The sequence below is a fragment of the Scophthalmus maximus genome, chromosome 20 (assembly GCF_022379125.1).
Source record: "Scophthalmus maximus strain ysfricsl-2021 chromosome 20, ASM2237912v1, whole genome shotgun sequence".
Taxonomy (NCBI): domain Eukaryota; kingdom Metazoa; phylum Chordata; class Actinopteri; order Pleuronectiformes; family Scophthalmidae; genus Scophthalmus; species Scophthalmus maximus.
In genome coordinates, this window is record NC_061534.1 from 10,740,158 (window position 1) to 10,758,872 (window position 18,715).

General features: G+C 38.5%; 1 protein-coding gene across 2 annotated transcripts in view; it reads right to left on the reverse strand.

The window, feature by feature from the left end:
• Nucleotides 1-1,390: 1,390 nt before the first annotated feature.
• Nucleotides 1,391-18,715, reverse strand: part of brinp1 (bone morphogenetic protein/retinoic acid inducible neural-specific 1) — a 130,096-nt gene continuing 112,771 nt past the window's right edge. For both annotated transcript variants that reach the window (XM_035608874.2, XM_035608873.2), the window contains exons 7-8: nt 16,978-17,200; nt 1,391-8,628 (exon numbers count right to left, since the gene is read on the reverse strand). In XM_035608874.2, the coding sequence (XP_035464767.2) occupies nt 7,488-8,628; nt 16,978-17,200 (1,364 nt within the window). In that variant the 3' untranslated portion in view covers nt 1,391-7,487. The remainder of the gene's footprint in view (nt 8,629-16,977; nt 17,201-18,715) is intronic.

Below are 18,715 nucleotides of genomic sequence, written 5' to 3' on the forward strand. Positions count from 1 at the left end.
AATTGCATGTGCTAAAACAAAGTTATTGACAGACAAACAAGGGCTTATAGCCCTGGGATTGTAGAGGAGGGTCAAGGTGGCACATCGCTGCAGAAACTATAAGTCCTGTACCTGACAAAGGTTCCCCTTGGCTTTACCAGGCACTCCGAGCAACACAACTGACAGTGTTCACTGGTGGGAAGTCAGTGAAAGATGATGTTAATGGTTTTTGCATCAAGAGCTCTAAGAGAGGGCTTGGATAAAAAAAAAGTGATTTCTGTAAAGGCCGAAATGCAGAGAGATCTTGCCAGGCTAACGGTTATGTAGCACGCATGGGTCCACAGAGAGGCTGACATGCACAACTCCAAAATCTGCTGCCCTTTGTATCTGTGTAACAAAATTCAGAATGTCTGAGCAGCTATGTTAACATATTGTCCCAGCAAGTGGTGTGGCGTTATAGAAAATTGTGAAATATCTTCTGTTACACTTTTTATTTATATTTTTAACCATTTTCTAGATTTTAAACAGCCAATTCCTCATGTAATACAGATTTTGTCCTAGTATTTGGAGAATGACGACTTCCCAAATCACACACATGGCATTTACTAACACACTTCAGTGATACAGCACAAAAATTTGCTTTTTAAACGTGTGTATATGATCTTAATGTATGTGTTAATGGAGTTACACAAAAAAATTACACACAAAAATGTGCAGTCTTGTCTGTACTTCCTTGTTCATCTAACATTATTTTTATAATTTCTATTAATCATTGTTGGTAGAATTGTAATAATCTTTGAGCATGTGTCTCATATTGTACCTCTCCACACTGACTTAGTATTAAATGGCCATTATTGTGATGATGCCGTTTCCCTAGAGACATTTTACCATAAATAAATTAAAGGTGCAGAGATGTTTTTGATGATTTCATTAATGTTTTTGACCGGTGGATCTTTGTTTTACCATGCACAATATGTCAAGTATATATATATATATTCATATAGTATATATATTCAAAAATATCAAAATCATAATACAACACCGGTTCTGAATTCTAAATTTATTTGACCTGTAAATTTCAATGGCCCATGCTGCTGCAGTTGTCAGGTAGTAGCTTACATGTCTCTCACATTACATCATGGGCTGATATGTGAATTTAAAGACTAAGAACAATTCCACTGTGTAGCTCGTACCAGCACTGCTTTTGGCTATTGGAGTACAGCAAAGACAAAAGCAAGAATTGACTAAGTGGGTGAGAAGACATACATAAGTGATGGGTCTGTGTTCTACCAAAATATTGTAGTGATGAATGCCACACTCTTACTGGATTCAAATCTTTGAGCACAAGCATAAGTCCCTGCATTGCATGCATCAAACAATAAAATGTCAAACCACAGAAAGAACTACCTGGTCATGGAAGAAATCTTTGTTATCAACATGTCAGGGACAGGGATAATGCTCACAGTGAAAATCCTCTGTAGAAGCAGACACCGTAGTTAAGAGAAGGTATTTTGACAATGCCAGGACACATTATTTGGGTTTTAGGATTTGGGAAAATAATCTACACTGAGTTAGTGCTGTACTACTGTACATACTTATGTGGTTTCTATAAACAAATGGCAAAAACGAGCCTTGCTCTTCTTATTAAATATAGCATTTTAATGAGAAATAGATTATTATATGAAACATTCATTTGAAATAAGCTGATATAATGATCTCTGAGCAAAAAAGTACATAGGCAAGGTATTAGGTGTAAAAATCTTCAGACATAGTCATGGATACATGTAAGCAACACTGTGGTAGCATAATGCCATACGAGTAAATGTGCTTGTTTTATTGACCTTGCAGGTGGCTCAAAACTAAATAATGTACAGCATGTTTTGACAATATAAAAACAGTCATAAATTGTCATGAATCTAATTACATACATAAGACATGGGTGCCCTGTTCTTTGTGCTAATGTACTCAAATGGAGGGCTTTTTTTTGAAGTAGTCTTTGTCTTTCCTTTCAGTACTTTTTATATTTTTATAATATTGTTACTGTAGCAGAGCTTTGTTACTGTAACAGAGTTGATATTTACAGATATATTGTACAACAAGGGACAAAAAGATCCACCATTACTACAAGTCATTCTTTGTTTTTGTCTGGTGGTCGACCTCCCCACATGCACAAGCCTCCCCTGAACCTTCGTCCTCAGGAGGAGATGAAAAGTTTGTATTTGATCATGTATGGTCTTATATCCTGGAGCAAATTGAGTGTCACTCCTGTGTAGCATCTAAATATTTCTCCAGCTTTAAACATGTTAAAGGGATAGATAACAGGCACTTTAATAAAAATAATAATCATAATAATCATAATAATAATAATAAAAATAATAATAGCTTGTTCATCCTTATTATTATTTTAACATGGTTCAAATTAATTTGGATACTACAATGCTGTTGCAGAAAAATCATTTCCCCTATTTACTGCATTTCTATTGATTACAGGATTATGGCCATCCCAGGCTTGTTGGGCTTAGCTTCAGTATTTTGGAATTAGCTCTAAATCAGCTAAAACAAATCCTTTAGGAGATACCGTTGGCATGCAAATGTTACAGCGGTAATGCAATGGATGCTAACATGTTTTCAAAAGTGTTAACTGCTACAGTGGTAGCATAAGCAAGCTAATGAGCTTGAAATTCATCACTGAGCCTGATAAACTCCAACAATACAGTACCTTGGAATTTTGAAGCTGCTAGCAGCTACCATTATGTCTGACCTGCAGATAAGCTGGTGTATAGGGACCTACAATCTCACCCAAGTAGATGCACTGGTCACAATACAGTTGATTTTAATCTTATCCACCAGGCCATACGCCCTCTTCCCTTGCTGCTAACTTCCGAGCAGGGCTGTCATCCTTTACACATTTGAAACAATAGCACCTCAGTGATGACTCGACACACTTTGAAAGCAACTGTAAAGATACTGAGCTATTAACCTTACAAAGATGAGGACTGAAGTAAGTACTGTGTACTGTGAGTTTGATTTCACAACATGGAGCTGAGCCGGACAAGCTAAGCATCAGGACATATGTTATAACATATACACCGAAGATACTAATTTGGCAAAAATACAGAATAACCAGAAATGCATTAGATTTTGTTGAGATAAAATGTAGTTACTTAATGAGTAACTGATGTTTTTCATAAAGGAGCTTTCAAGCATCAAAAGGGGTTCTCAAAAAGACTAACAACATTAAAATAAATCATAAGGATACTCATGGTCACACAATATATGTTTCTGTTTGCCTACAACATTGGTGAGGATGCACATCTCTTAAAACTGTGGATGCAGCAAATTTTGCAGCTGACAAAGCTGCAGTGATTTCAAAAGGTATTAATATTTTTTGCTCCGTCTACACTTTATTGTATTTCACATATAATTGTAAATCAATTTACACTCAATAACCCATAGTGGCAAAGAGTAAAAACATGCTTTTTTCTCCCCTTTTTCACAAATTTATTTATAATCATGAATTTAATAATGTAATTTACAAAATTATTCAGAACCTTAATTCAGTACTTTGTAAAAGCTCAGTTTCCAGCAAATATTGATTTGAGTCTCATTGGGTAAGTCTCTACAAGCTTTGCACACCTGTATTTAGGCAGTTTGTATAAATCTTCCTGGCAGATCCTTTCAAGCTCCATCAGATTGGATGGAAAGAATCTGAAATGTCATCTTGAGATCGTTCCACAGATGTTCTGTGGAGTAAAAGCCTGGGCCACTCAAGGGCAGTCAGAGAGTCGTCCCGAAGTCACCCTGGTGTTGTCTTGACTGTATCCTTTGGACCACAGTTGCGGAAAGCTAACCTGTCACCTCAACTGTACATTGGAGTTTATTTTCTTCAAGGACTTCCCTGTATTTGGTAACATCCATCCTTTACAAAATGCTGACCAGTGTCTTTTTCCCTGCTGCTGAGAAGCAGGCATATAGCGCGATGCCATGCTTCACCATAGGTATTAGAGGTGAAGAGTGATGTCTGGTGTTTGTCGGGGCATTTTGCTTGGAGTTTTGCCCAAAGGGTTACATTTTTGTCTCATCAATCATGTTGTCATATGCCTTTTAATCAAAGAGGCTTTTTTCCAGGCACTCTACCATAAAGGCCTGATTGACAGAGTGGTGTTGTGGTGGTTGTCCTTCCAGCAGATTCTTCCATCTCTGGAGAACTCCTGAAGCTCTAGTAGAGTGATTGTTGTGTCCTTGGTCAGTCATTTTGGCTGGACGAGTCCAATCACAATTATTAAGGCCACTAAGCTCCTGGAAATGGTTGATTCCATTGTCCTGATCTTTGCCTCACCCCAGTTGTATTGTGAAGGTCTGCACCGAGCTCCTTGGACTTCATGGCTTGCCTTTTTGTCCCGCCTTACCCTTTGAATTGTGGGAACCTTTTATACACAGATGTGTTCCTTCCTTAACTATGTCCAATCAACTCCATTTCCCACAGGTGGACTCCAATGTTCTTCAAAGTCTAGAATCATTTCAAGGATAATTAAATCACACAGGATGCAGCTGACCACAATTTGGAGTCCCACAACAAATTTAGTTTTGTTTTTCAATATATCTAGAAAAATCCCCCAAAACACATTTGTATTAGTCATTATGGGTTATTGAGTATAGACTGATGGGATAGTAAGAAAACCTGCCAAAAGTGAAGAAAAGTGAAGTACCTAAGGTACGTCCCAAAGGTTTTGCTCCTGGCCTGTTGCTTCAATCATTGCCCTAATTTTGACCACTATATTCAAGAGGTGTTGAATTGTTTGAAGAATTCGAAACCTGGTTTCCAGCTCCATTGTTTTTCTCACCCACATTTATGTCACAACTCAATATGGTTGTCCCCAGAAATATTATGTGCCTCTGCTTACAGCTTACCCCACAAGTAATCTTATCACAGTAAAAAGAACAAAACTTTTTTTCAAACAAAATCAAATAAAAAAATAATACAAATGCATCCAAACTATAGCTACATCAAGATACTACAGCCATATAGAAACAAGAAGGACAACTGGAAAAGTGTGGGTTTTTAGATGTTATTCTAAAAAGCTTGCATATGGGTTGGCAGCTTTTATATTGGATCAAAGTTTTTTCTAGAGGTTGGGTTTTCCAGCAGCAAATACAAAGTTTCCCTTATTCTAGTATTTGAACCCATGTATGGCCAGGACAGCGAGTTTGTTCAACATGGGGGACTTTGCCTTTCTTGTTGTGAACAAACATGCAAGTGATGGATTAGACCTACAAAAAGTCATCGGCAATAGCGTCAGCACCGGATTAATCAAATTAAGTGTGACCAAACCACGTACACTACATGTCAAAAGTTTTACAACACCTCAGTTTTCAAACGTAAAACTAAAACTAATGTCTGTGTAATTTTTTTTCCCTGGAATCCTAAATCCTAAATCCTAAATTTAATCCAAAAAATGACTCATTGAACATAATCATTGTTCATTGCACAATGCAAATGTGTAGAATTGTTTGAACAGCTCATTCCAATAATGTTGCAGAAGTTATCCCACAAATATCTCACATTGAAGTTTGTATGCTATCACACCCTGTCCAATCATCCGAGACCAACTTGATGGGATAGTCTGGAGACTGTAATGATCCTCCATCATGTGAAGCAACCATTTCTCATCTTTTTGCTCATTATCTTGCTGTGAGATGAATTCCTGACCAAGTGTCCTGTCTTTCATACTTTGTTACTTACCTTTTTCTTATCATTTTTTTCTGATAGCACTATAAAATACATCTTCCAGCAGTACGGTGTTGTTCTAATAATAAATCAGATTGTGTCGTAACAGAGTTTGTTCCAGTTTATATTCAACAAAAGTTAGAGAACCTGTAGGAATTGTTTGCATTAACTTTCAAGGCCTATAACTTCCATTGTTGCAGGAAACTTTGGCAACTAAAACTTTTAAATCCATTTAATGTTATTCACTGGAGGTGAACATCTTGAATTTTGATAAAAAATGAATACTTTTTTAAAACATCAAATCAATATAAAACTTTTGATTGGATGTGGTGTAGTAGTGTTTCCTCCAACATGCAGAAAAACTGTTAATTTGATATCTGGAAAGACAAACAGACATTTTTTACATGTGGACATGAGAGCTTATAGATTAATCACTGCCAAAATGGTAGTTTAAGCTTTAATATAACAATTTCTCCTTTTTTTTTCCTGTGACATCAAAATTCAATGGCCTTAAAAACAATTCTCACTCTATATGAAATGCCCTCTCTTGTCATCAGCCTTTTTGTTGTGTTATTTTATGAAATCAAGTGAGAGGATAAAACAAAAACATGTAAATGGAACTTCTTTTTGTCCATGTTATGAAGTACTAAGTGACACATGAATGAATTAGATGTCTTATGTCTACCTCAGGGAAGTGTATGGCTTTAAGTTGTCTTGCAAATGTGCCTGAACAATGAATGTTTACATTTTGCTCTTGGTGCCGAAAAGCTCCACAAATCAGCAGTCACAACATGTACATTTTGCAAAGCTGTACAAAATAGCATTGATTGTTAAATCTTCAGACCACAATATTGCACTCACGCACCAGGAGGTACTGCCTTGTGAAAAACACAGCTTGAATTTCAAACACGGGAAGAAGCAATCCAAATGCAAGATTCAGCTTAGACTGGAGTCAATCTCAAATGACACATTCAATTAACGAACAGCAATAAGCATCAAGCCAAAAAAAGGTATGCGCACACTTGCACACGCACACATATGCACACATTCACCCACATATATATGTATATATAAACAGCTGGCTTTTGTTATTTGACATGACTATCCATTACTGCCCTGCTGTGTGCCTTATGTGTCAGAACAATGACAGAGTGCCTCATAACTTACAAAGAGCAATGCAGATTCACTGTGGGTTTGAAATATAATAAAGATTCTTCAGTAATGTGTTGACTACTTACTCACTAGGGCTATTTAATCCTTACAATGTATAAACATCTTTGATATTAAAATGTCCATTATGTCTGAAATATTTTGCACATATGCTGAAATAAAAGTATATCTTGTCTGCCCTTGTGTTATGTCATTAATCGCTTAAAAATGTTTGTTTTTTTCTCAGTAAAGAATGGCAGTTTCACATATAACCTTTTATCCTTCTGACTAAAATCAAGGCCTCTTTTTCACCAGTACATACATTTTATATTTATTTTTTCTCCCTCTCTCTTTTAAGTTCTTTTAGGGAATGATAGACATGCTGGGACAAATATGATACAGTCCTTAGAGTTTTTTTCCATTAATCTTCTTTATCTTCCTGAAATGCTTTTCATCACTGCTTTCCCTTTTTCTCTTTAAGAATTATGCTTACAAAGTTAATATTACATCAAAAGGCAGAAAAGGTCCAAAAATGAGAAAGAGAAAAGAAAATTTAGATTATTATCCCCTTATAGTTCATTTGTTGGGTGTTTGTGTTTAGTTTGCTGTCCTTGTGTTAATGCCATTATGTTCAACAGAGTTTAGCAGTCAGGTGATCTGACTGTTTCAGTATTTCTGTGCTGTACATGTCCAAGGCATGATTAACTCGAATCATCTCGCTGTTGTTGAGCTTGAGCCTATGCTTTAGCATACAAGAGAAGAGGTCCAGTTGGGGTTTGCCAGGTGCAGATGGAGGGGCTAGGCGGTTAATCCGATCCCTAATGTCCAGTAGCAGGAGCATAACAGATGAGGATGAGTAGAACTGAGTTCCTTGTGTGTACGACTGGTTCACCTGCTGCACAGCACTACGAAGCAAGTCGGCATTAAAGCGCAGGCTGTAGCCAAAAACTTGGATATCAGATATTTTGATGTAGATCTGGCGTTTGTTAGGGTCCCCAAGATCCACTGGACCCTGTCCTGTATCATTGCGTAGACCAGTTGGGATCTTAGCACGGCTACGAAGGTAGATGTGCACCGTCTCAAAGAAGGTCTTCCACCGGTTGCCAAGCAGGAGAGTCCAGTTGAAGCACTGGGAATTCTGCAGTCGCACTTTTTCCCAGCGTGGGTAACCGTGTTCACCAAATGGCATGCTCCAGCCTTCTGAGTGACTGCCACTGAATGGGTTGACGTAGACGAAGAACATGGGGTCAATACTGCTATTTCGCATCTGGCAAATCTTCATCGATAGACCGATTATCATGTGGAGGTAGTCCATCCGATTTTTGTTACTTTTGAGAGTCAGAGACATGCGCTTGCGCCATCGAGGGTCAAAGAATGTCTCTAGGCGGATCTCATTACTGATGAAAGTAGTGTGAATGTACAGTCGTGAATCCATTTTCTGTAACAGGTATTTCAGTTCCAGGTCCTGAAAGTCCAAATCAGTTTCAAAGCTGATGAACTGCTCACTACGTTCTGAATCCACATTCTGGGGCTCACAACGACCACGATACAACTTGTAGCCCTTGTTGCAGGAGCCACATTGTGAGATGTTGGCCAAGCTACACATGGCACAGCTGTTGTTGCCACCTATGACACAAGGGATGGGTCTCTGGCACAGGGTGACGCCCGTGTGGCACACGCATGTCCTTTGGCTCTCCAAGAACGTCCCCCAGAACCCATTCTCATTGCAGTAGAGGAAGGACTGAACCCTGTTTAGCCACTGCATCACAGACCTAGAACAAAGGGGAAAAAGGGGGGATGGAAGTGAGATGATAGAAAGTGTTATGTTAATGCACTTGAACATTTTTCATAACTTTTTATTAAACATTCAACCTTTTTTCACTGCTATACCATTGAAAGGTTCAGTAGCATACAGTTACTAACAAAATAAAGACCACCATGAAGTTAGCTGTGATGGATTACTGTAATGGACCTATCTCAGGTAAGATTTGAGTGTTGGCAAGTTGTCTAAACCATAATAAAATGAATCAACAGCGCTGGAAGCTATAACAATGTGAGAAATCAATTAACCTGGTGACAGGAATATATATATATATATATATATATATATATATACACACATTGACATGAAAAACAAGTGACCCTTTTGGAATAAAATATGATCTGATCCTCATAGTCTATGAAACAAACATTGAGTCTGAAGCAACTGGAATTGGTTCAGCAGTAGACTCTTAAAAGATGTTTCACATTTCATCCAAGAGGCTCCTTCATTTCTAACTAATTTGTGGTGAATCCCCAAGTATTTGCACTCCAACAGGAGGATCATCTTTGTTTCAAGTTGTTCTGTTTTTTTATTTACACTTATGTTAACAGTCATTGTCCTCCTGCAATCAGCTTTTACTGAGCTTTTACTGGTGGAGAGCCACGCTAACATTGTCTTGTAACATACCTTTACACCTTGAACTTGTCCAGGCCCAGTTGCAGCAAAGCAACCCCAAATCATGATGCTCCATTCAATAGACATCACCCTTGGGATGATGTTTGCATGTTGGTATGCAGTTCCTTTTTACTGCACACATAGTACTACATGTTCTTAATTTCATCAATCCACAAAATATTTTCCTAGTGGCATTGGGGTGTGTCAAGGTGCTCTTTGACAAACTTCTGGCATTCATGTGATGTATTTTTTGTCAGAGAGAAGCTTCTGCCTACAAAATGTCTTTCCAAGGACACCAACATGGCAGGCTCTGTGGAAGAGGACCCACTACTGAGGTCGACGACCTCTTGTAGGAATAGTAACCACAGAAATAAATAATCTACATCTAAAGACAGTTTGTCAGACTGTGAACAAATGTATATATCTAAAATTTATTTGAAATTATTTTGTGACCCTTTCCAGCTTTATGCCAATCAAGAATTCTTTATTGTAAGTTCTGAGGTTTGTCTTTTGCTAGGCATAAATCACATCACTAGATGCTTCTTGTGAACAGCAAACTCAATATGTTTAAGTACTTTTGATGAATCAACACACATCTCCAATCTTGTTTCATTGAAGTTTACTACAGGTTTACTACCTTTTGACACCAGTTAATTTTTTGCCCATGTCTTCCACTGTCATAATTGATATTTTAATAATATATTGAGTATGGCTACACCAATACAATGATTTGTGTGTTATTAGCTAAAATACAATGTGTTTTTTCATTACCATAACTCAGATGAAGACTGAATAATGTTTGAACACACATTTAAACAAAAATGAAGATAATTCCCAAAGCTTCCCTTATTCTGCCACTGGATGTTAAAAAAACATCTAGGCAAGGTAGAGAAAAGGATAATGTCTTCCGTTCAAGAGGGAGGAGCTGTGTTATTTCACTCAAGTGGAAGGCATTACTTGTTATTCTTATCTTGTCTCTTAATTTCCCCTAAGGCATCTTTTCTTGTCATCTTGACAGTATTGGAACTTCTTTTCTGACTATAGGAGATTAATTCTGAATCCTAATTTTCCAGGGAAGAGGGATGGTCAAGGTTAACTTGACATGTTTATGAACCTAAGCATTAACTATGATGGATGACATTGCATTCTCAGCAGGCCACTGAGCCCCCAAGCTACACCCAAAATGAGCCCAGGACAGATCACCTACAGAGGACAATGGAAGCGCTTTGTTTGATCCTGCTAACTTTGGCTTCATACTGTGGGGATAAAGTGAAGGTTTGCTGTCATTTCCATGATCCCATATTTCGACACATTCTCCCAAATATTTCAGTTTTTAAGGCCTGTTTTTTAGTAATTGCAAACAAGTACATACATAATTTTATAATGATTATTTAAATTATTTTGTCTTCATTACCCCACACAAATCTAATTACAAAGAAATAACACATCCGCTGGTCACTGAATGGCTGGAATTTTTTTTTTCACACCATTACTCTTTCCCCAGTTTGTGATCCTTTTTCATTTACCTACATTGGCCCTGACACACTGTCGTTAACACTGGATCAAAAGCCACATCCAGTAGAATAAGAGAAATATAATCACTGGACTTGGCGGAAAGCAAAAATCAATACTTTGTGCTGCCAATTATGTGCAGCCTTAATAAAAATAGTTTTTCCAGGCTCTTCATTTAATGTTTGAAACATTAGATGTTTCATGTACATAAAAAAATGTACATTTTCTAATGTGCTTGTACAAATTCCTTAATTTAATGTTTTTATATGCTTGGTGCTGATACTCAAATCTAATATTATATTTTTTCAGTGAGTTTGGTTTCCTTTTCTGTTTTCAGTTACTTGAATAAAGTGTGTAACTTCTGTGAATACATGCTTTGATTCCTATTGTTGTTTGCAAATTTCTATTGTCAATATGGCTTTTAATCTGCACTACAAATAGGACAGAAAGTGCCACATCTTTATTGTTTACTTTGGCTTTTGCTTGACATATTTGTTTTTATATTTGACATGATATTGAAGCCTCCGTCTCATACCAAAAGCATGAGAGTTGGCAGCCCTTAAGTAAATAAACTATCCCCTGACATTGTCTTTGCCTCATTATTCTAATTTATTTTCTTTAAAATTTTGCCACATGATATTTTCAACACTGCAACCCAGTTCCTCTTGTCACTCTCCAATTTCAACATCTTTTTTTTTTTTTTGATGTTCTTGTTTTTTTTACCATTGAAGACTTGTTTCTTGTGGACCGCTATTGCTTGAGCTTGTTCACTTGTGTGCAATATCTGATTTAGGCTATTCATAGGAGATGAAATGTCTAAATCTCATGGTGCAGGACTGAATTTGTAATTTGATATCAATTTCCAGTGCGGGATTGCAGTTTGGTGTCCAGAGTGTCTTAAGAGACAAAGCTGTTTCATGTTTCTTCTTCCAGCTCATGTTTGCTGTCCACTCAAGCATAAATATACAAGAAGCTAGCAAGTAGAGACATGTCAGGATACTAGATTTACTATATACCCTGGTGAAACATTGACAGTGCCAATAATATCTTTTACCATTATTACTGTGGCTATTACAGTTTCCAGGGGAACTGTGAACACACCTATTGCCTTCTTTTGCAGTCTTGTTTTGATTAGCCAAAAGGGAGGCAGAGCAACCACAGCAGGGGCAGCGAACCATCCTCCTCGTCTGTCTAGCTATGATCACTCGTTACTTTTGCCATTACTTGCCATGTTAACATTACCCTGCTGAAGCACAGCTAGTCTACGAGTGCTGTCAAAATATCCACTGAGAGATCAAGCATGCATTTTACATCAGTGGCAGAAAGGAAACTCCCTGCCTCAAAGTTTGCACACCCTATGTTCTTCCTCACATGTGATCTCTACGTGTTTTTTTGTGTTGGCAATGTACATGTTGATTTTTTGATTCCTTTACAACTGTAAACACTAAAATTAGTTAAATTCTTGAGCACCTGGGCTTGTAGTCCCAAGTACATAGAAGGCCTAGGCTTCAGCATGGCTCTCCTTCAGCCCTGCCTGCAACCCCTTTCTGTTTTGTTTGGCCTTTGGTTTGGTTCTATACCTTACAAGGCAAATTGATTACAGGGAAGAGGCCAGACTAAGAATGATTTGGTATAAAGCCTACGTGTCAAAAGAGGGGGTTGGGGAATCTGATTAGGATGCCTCCTAGCACCTTTCATTGGAGGTCTTTCAGCTGGTTGGAAGCCCCAGGGTAGACCCAAAACATGCTTTAGAGATTATATATCTAATATGGCCTGGAAATGCCTCAGGATCCCCCAGAAGGGGCTGGAAAATGTTTGGGGAAAAGGGACGTCTGGACCACTTTGCTTGACCTGCTGACACTACCATCCAAAAACTGATTAATGGCAGAAAAAAGGATGGATGGATCTCTTGGTCAATTATAACAACGGATGTGAGGGACAAATGGGGTGTCTAATTATTCAGGAAATTGACAATTGGGAAGGCATACAAGAGACTGTTTTAACAGGTGCCTCCAATATAAAACTACTCCCATAATTTATTTTTTAATTAGCTGTTCATTATTGCATTGGACACAGGCCCAGTCATAATGATCCCTCCTTCGAATATATTTGCAATAACTGTTGAAATATCCATTCTGAAATAATGACCTTGATTTATATTTTATAAACGAACTGCCTCTGTCAATTAGCCATATGAGTCTATCCTGCAGCCAGTTTTATTTTTGCCCTTATTTGTTATCATCTAAAACAATGGCTTATCTTAGATTTGCCAGAGAAATTAACTGGAATAGTTGTTGTTGTTGTTTTTTTATGAATTCGAACACACTCTGTGTTTGTAACAGGGTATCAAATAAGACTTGCATTTGTATAACATGCATCATCGCTCCTTCCTATTTAGGTGCAAAGAAAATAAAAGAAGCAAAGAGAACAGTAGAGCAGGGGAATACAGGCTTCCACTGGAAGAAATCGAAAAAGAGGGATCTTGATGATTCAGTGTGATAGGATATCTATAGTGCAAGACTAAATATAAAGATGTTAAAGCAAAATAAGTAAGAACTTTAATTGTAGACATAAGCAGCGTCTTGTCAACATCAATATTAGTTAGGGCAAAGTAGTTCATCATATGGAGGGTACATTCAAATTTGTAAATATGCTTGACTTTGAACATGAATAATTAATGGATGCAAATGATTTGGCTGGGAGTGATGCTACTTCATATCTGTCACTATTAATCATTTATACCAAAGACAAACTGCTATATTCATTCTACTTGAAGCAAGCTGCTATACTCATTACAGGAAATGCAATAGCAAATCCAATACAATTCATGTATTAAGTTTCCACGCAGTTATTGCAGTCAGCGTTCACAGCAGGAATTTACAATGCTTTTAATAAATAGACACCTTGTGGTGTGGTAAACCTAGCAAAATATATATAGACAGCCAACAATGCATATGATGCCTGTCTTTCATTAGCTGATGTAAATATGTTTATTGACTGACATGGTTTAATATGCAGTTGTGAAGGGGGCAAGGAGATTTAAGACTTAAAATCTTTTTTGGATAAGTATAACTTGATCACACCAGTCTACAGCGTAGTAATTGCACAAAGTAATAAGCAACTTCTCCTTGTTCCATATTGCATCCATAATTTAATTAAACTAAACGTACTAAGAGTGGCCTAGTGATGAGGCCCTGCTAAGGCTGAATGTAAGAAATAAAATGAAACATAAGAGGAGCTGCTCTATTGAGATTGCATGATTTCTGTATGCATACAGTACATCTATTGGTAACTCTATAGTTAAATGAATTATATAATAAAAGTAATATAAGAAATATACTGTAACTTTACTCACATTCACAGTTATACACAAGCAGTGTGTGCATGATTGGAATGATATATTAAGTAGCTTGAAATTGACTAAAATTAAATAAATAACAACAACAATAATAACTTTTGGGTCCTTTCGGCATGCCCATGCCCAAGATTAGAATATCAAATTTTTCACTAGTTCTGATGCGAGTGCAAATTTTCAGGTGGGTCAGAACACATTTAGTGCCTCAAATTAGAGTTTTGTTTACAATTATAATAGGTTCCCAGCTCTGACTTTGTCAGTGGCTCGGGACCTAATAATAATATTTACAAGTCCAAGCTCTGCATGACTGACCTAGCTTTTGCAAAATCACTCCCAATCAATCAAAATCTCTTCTTAGTATTTCAACAACATAGCACGGCCACATCCCTCTTGGTAAGCATCAACTTTGTTAAAAGGTAACAGTGTTTCCTCTGTATGTTACACCAATATTTGCAGTCTAAGACTACAGTTCATTTAGTTTTTTTATAAATTGGTGGATGATTGCATCTGCCATTAGAACTTCATCATCTCTCTTATCTTGGTGACATTGACTCTCCAGTCAGACCCATGCATTTATCTTTTCGCCCCTGAACTAGTCCATTACAATATCACAAAGTTTTCAGGGAACCTCTGCATGGTACTGAAGTATGAAGCTGTGTCCCAATTCAGAGGCTGCCTCCCTCAGTGGCTACATTTGAAGACCTATTGCATCACAGCAGCGCAACATGGCTGTCCCATTTTGTAGGCTCCTTCCAATGAGGCCGACAAATACGTCCTTGCATCCCCGAGCAATGAAGGATCCCACGGGTGGATCCTACCCAGCCCCACCTATCCTGGTGATGAACTTTCTCATACTGTGGGCAACTGCAGGGCAGAACACTCTGATTACGGCAAATACGAGGTCTCATTTTGGTTCGGCCCCCACGGTCTACGTGGTCACCGCGTAGACCATGTCATCTGAAGGAGGCGGCAAACAGAATAGCACAGAACCTTGGGAGCCACTTTGATCTGACACAGAGATGCATAGTGTGACAAACTGGGGTATGTAAGTGAGCTAAGATCTGATTACAGTGACCACTGGGGCTTCAAAATGCGTAGCTCTGAGGATTTCTGCCAGCAGCGGAGCCTGTATGGTGTTAAAACCACTTAGTCGGAGAACATGATTCTCACAGTGACTCTCCAAGTGGGAGTATGCACAGAGTAGCAGGTGGACGACAACGTCATCCTCCCCATTGTCAGGCTGATGTATGAACTGGAGGGGATCCAAATGGTCTCTCACGAGGGATCTGGCCTGCTGTCATTTAGAACCCTGGTGTGCCCATTCTTGGCCACTGGGGCCAGGCATGATGTTTTTCACATCATCATCAGCACACTCTGCAGTCTCACTGACAGGTTGAAAATGTGCTGGAAGGCCTCCCTGAGGTGTTTGGCACACACCTTGAAAATACTTGGGCTGATGCTTTATGGGCCTTCAGCTTTCCCTCATCCTTTGATCAGCTGTTATAGACTGCCCAGAGGATAGGTGAGGGTTGGAGTCCCTGTCTGTAAAGAGGGTGGGGGGGTGGGGGGCATTTTTCTTGAATCAGGTACAAGGGAAGCGGCAGGCAGGCAGTAATGGAATGGTAGCATAACTGTATGTTGACATGCATTGTGAAAACTCCCAAATAAGTAATAAAAAGCCTTTTACATCATACCTCTGACAACACAGTTAAATATTGAACACGTCATCATTGGCTGTCATCAAAAATGAACATAACTGAAGGTTGCAGTGACTTAAGAAGGCGGAAAATTATATGTTGTACAACAATTTATACTCATAATAACACATAAGTGCACACCTGTGAATAGTACAATTATTTTAGAAGCCCTGTGTGAGCTATAGACCACTTATGCCCCACTCGGGCATGTATGCAAAGTGTATTCACATGCACACAGCAGTGATGACAATAAATAAATCCACCATCTGATGCAAAGCCGCCTCTCACACAAGCAAGCAAATAAACATGCTGCTCTTATTTCCAGTGCCATCAGGCACCCTTGATGTGTACTCCATGGAAGAGGGAGCGCATACTGGGGCTTTTTGATAACACTTTAGAACAAACCTCTGCCAACTCTCACACACAAGTGTGGGTGTGCTCCTCCTTTTCCGTCAGTAACAGTTGCTCATTTTCAAACCACTTAAATTAATATTTTACAGATTTGGATTCCATTAATATGGTGACACCCCCTTCATGGAACACTTTCAGTGGTATTCCATGTGGTTGCTGCAAACTGTGCATATTTTGCATAGTGTTTTCAGATTTTTTGGTTTCTAATCTTGCAAGAGTGGATGGGGAAATTCCTGGCATTTGAGACAGTGCTGACACCAGGGTACATCTGCAGCAAGGCTCTTAAGCTGCAACTGCAGTGGGCAGTGACAGATGTGTGCAATGACCTATCAAGAAAACTCCCTCAGCTACATTTTCTTTGCAGACTGCAACGAGAAATTCAAGAGTGAGCAAGAGTGCTTTGGGCATGTGCAAGCCTCAGCACTAAGTTGACTTGATGGACAGAAACAACAGAACCATAAGTTGAAATATATTATGGATGACACCCTTACTGTGCGTGCATTTAAGAAGTAAAAATCAATGTAAAACCCCTATATCTTTTCGCTAAACGATATCACTCCTCTGTGAGAGGCAATTTCACATTTGCTTTTCCCACACTTGGAATTTAAATCTACTTTTTCAACACTCAAAATGACAACACCTAAAAAAGCACCAGTGGTTTATATTAATGAGTAAATCATTGTGAGGGGGAGGTCGTATTGCTACCCACCTCTCCCTAGGCATCTGGTGGTTGGGGTTGTGGTGACAACGGATGCTGAGGCCAAATAGCTTGCGGGCGGTGCGCTGTATCTTGAGCCGCTGTATCTCAAGGGAACTCTGGAGGAGCCTGTATCGGGCTTGCAGGTCCCAGTCGCTGCCCCACAAGAGATGCACACTGCTGATGGGCAGAAAGTGAGTGGAGGGCAGCCTCTTCAGGAAAGACTTGAACTCATCTGGATTACAGAAGGAAATAAAGCAAGTGAGCAGATTGCAAAACATGGAGACACGGAGTGGGAGTGGTGGTGTGACAGAAAAAGTGAAAGATTAGGGTGCTGGGTTAGGGAGACGGAGTGATTGAGTAGACTTCTAAGCATCCTATTTTAAGATTTTAGAGACAAAACTTAGTTTGAAATCTTGTTTTGACAGGACTTTTAGTGTGTGTGTTTGTAAGCTGTCATCTAAAATGACTATTTACTGTTATAAAAAAACAATGCAATTTATACTAATCTATATTAAATTTGGTACTGCATGAATCGCAGTATTTTAGGTACTTGAACAGAGTACAATGAACCATCATTAACTGCTTTTTGTAGTACTTTTTGTATTGTAACCTTCAGGTATGTTAATTCTCTGTTATCAAGCTGACTGCTGAGTTAATCCATAATTAAATAAATGTTGACCAGAAAATTAAGTAAAATTTGGCAGTCTTATCTTGAAGTGTCCTCCCCTCCTGTCTCTTGCACCGTTGGTGACAGTACACTCTTCAAAGGGGAAAACAAGGGTACAAATGCACTGAGGACTAATTGACGAACAAGACATGGGTGCAACAGAAAACTAGAGAATAATATCTATGTTTATATACGTTCAATTGTCAAAGGTTTTGTCAAAGGTAGGTCTTATAATATGTTATGTTATTGGATATGTCTGGTTTACTTGTTTTGGGTTTCCCCTGCTTTGAGGGGATTTCAAGAGAAATTAGACCCTGCAGCGCTGTTAACACTCTCTTTGTATGTGTTACCACACACTCATTGAAGAGCAACAGATTTGTTCTCAGCAGTGGTGATGATGGTCCTTGTGTTGCTTTCACTCCCTCTGATATTCGTCCTCCCCGCCCCACCCTTTTTTCACCTCTAATTTTTTGCAACAATGGGCATAGAGGTGTTATTAAAAATCAAATGCCTGATTCACAAGGTAAATATTTTTTTACCCGGTTTGTTAATTAATTGTCATGAGTCAGAATAGCTCATTATTATCTGTAAAAATACATGTAGCATTAGAAATAAACAATTCAATGCCTATAGTGTCTCCTTTGCAATAACAGTGGTCAAGTTCAAGACAGCTCAAAAGTAGCCTGATACAAACAACTGTCTCTAGTCAGGGTCCACATTTCGTCTGTATATTGTCAAAGCTTAGGTGATGCACAAATGTACACTAATTCACCCAATGCATTAAACTCCCAGGTCTGAACAAAACTTATTTTAGCGGGAAAGATGACACAAATATTCTTGGAGAGAATGAAAATCTTCTTTTCATACCCAGATTCCCCCTATTCAAGAAATGCAAAGACCTGTACAGTATGCAAGTACCCTCCTTCAGACCTCTCCTGACAGTTTAACAGCATAAACCCCGGAGCTGAGATCTCCTTTTCACAGTCGCAGCTGAGAAATGTCAGGATTTCCTCCATTCCCCTTCCAGGCATGTCAGAGCTCCCTTTTCCCTTTTCTTCAAAGAAGTCAGATTCTCCTCCC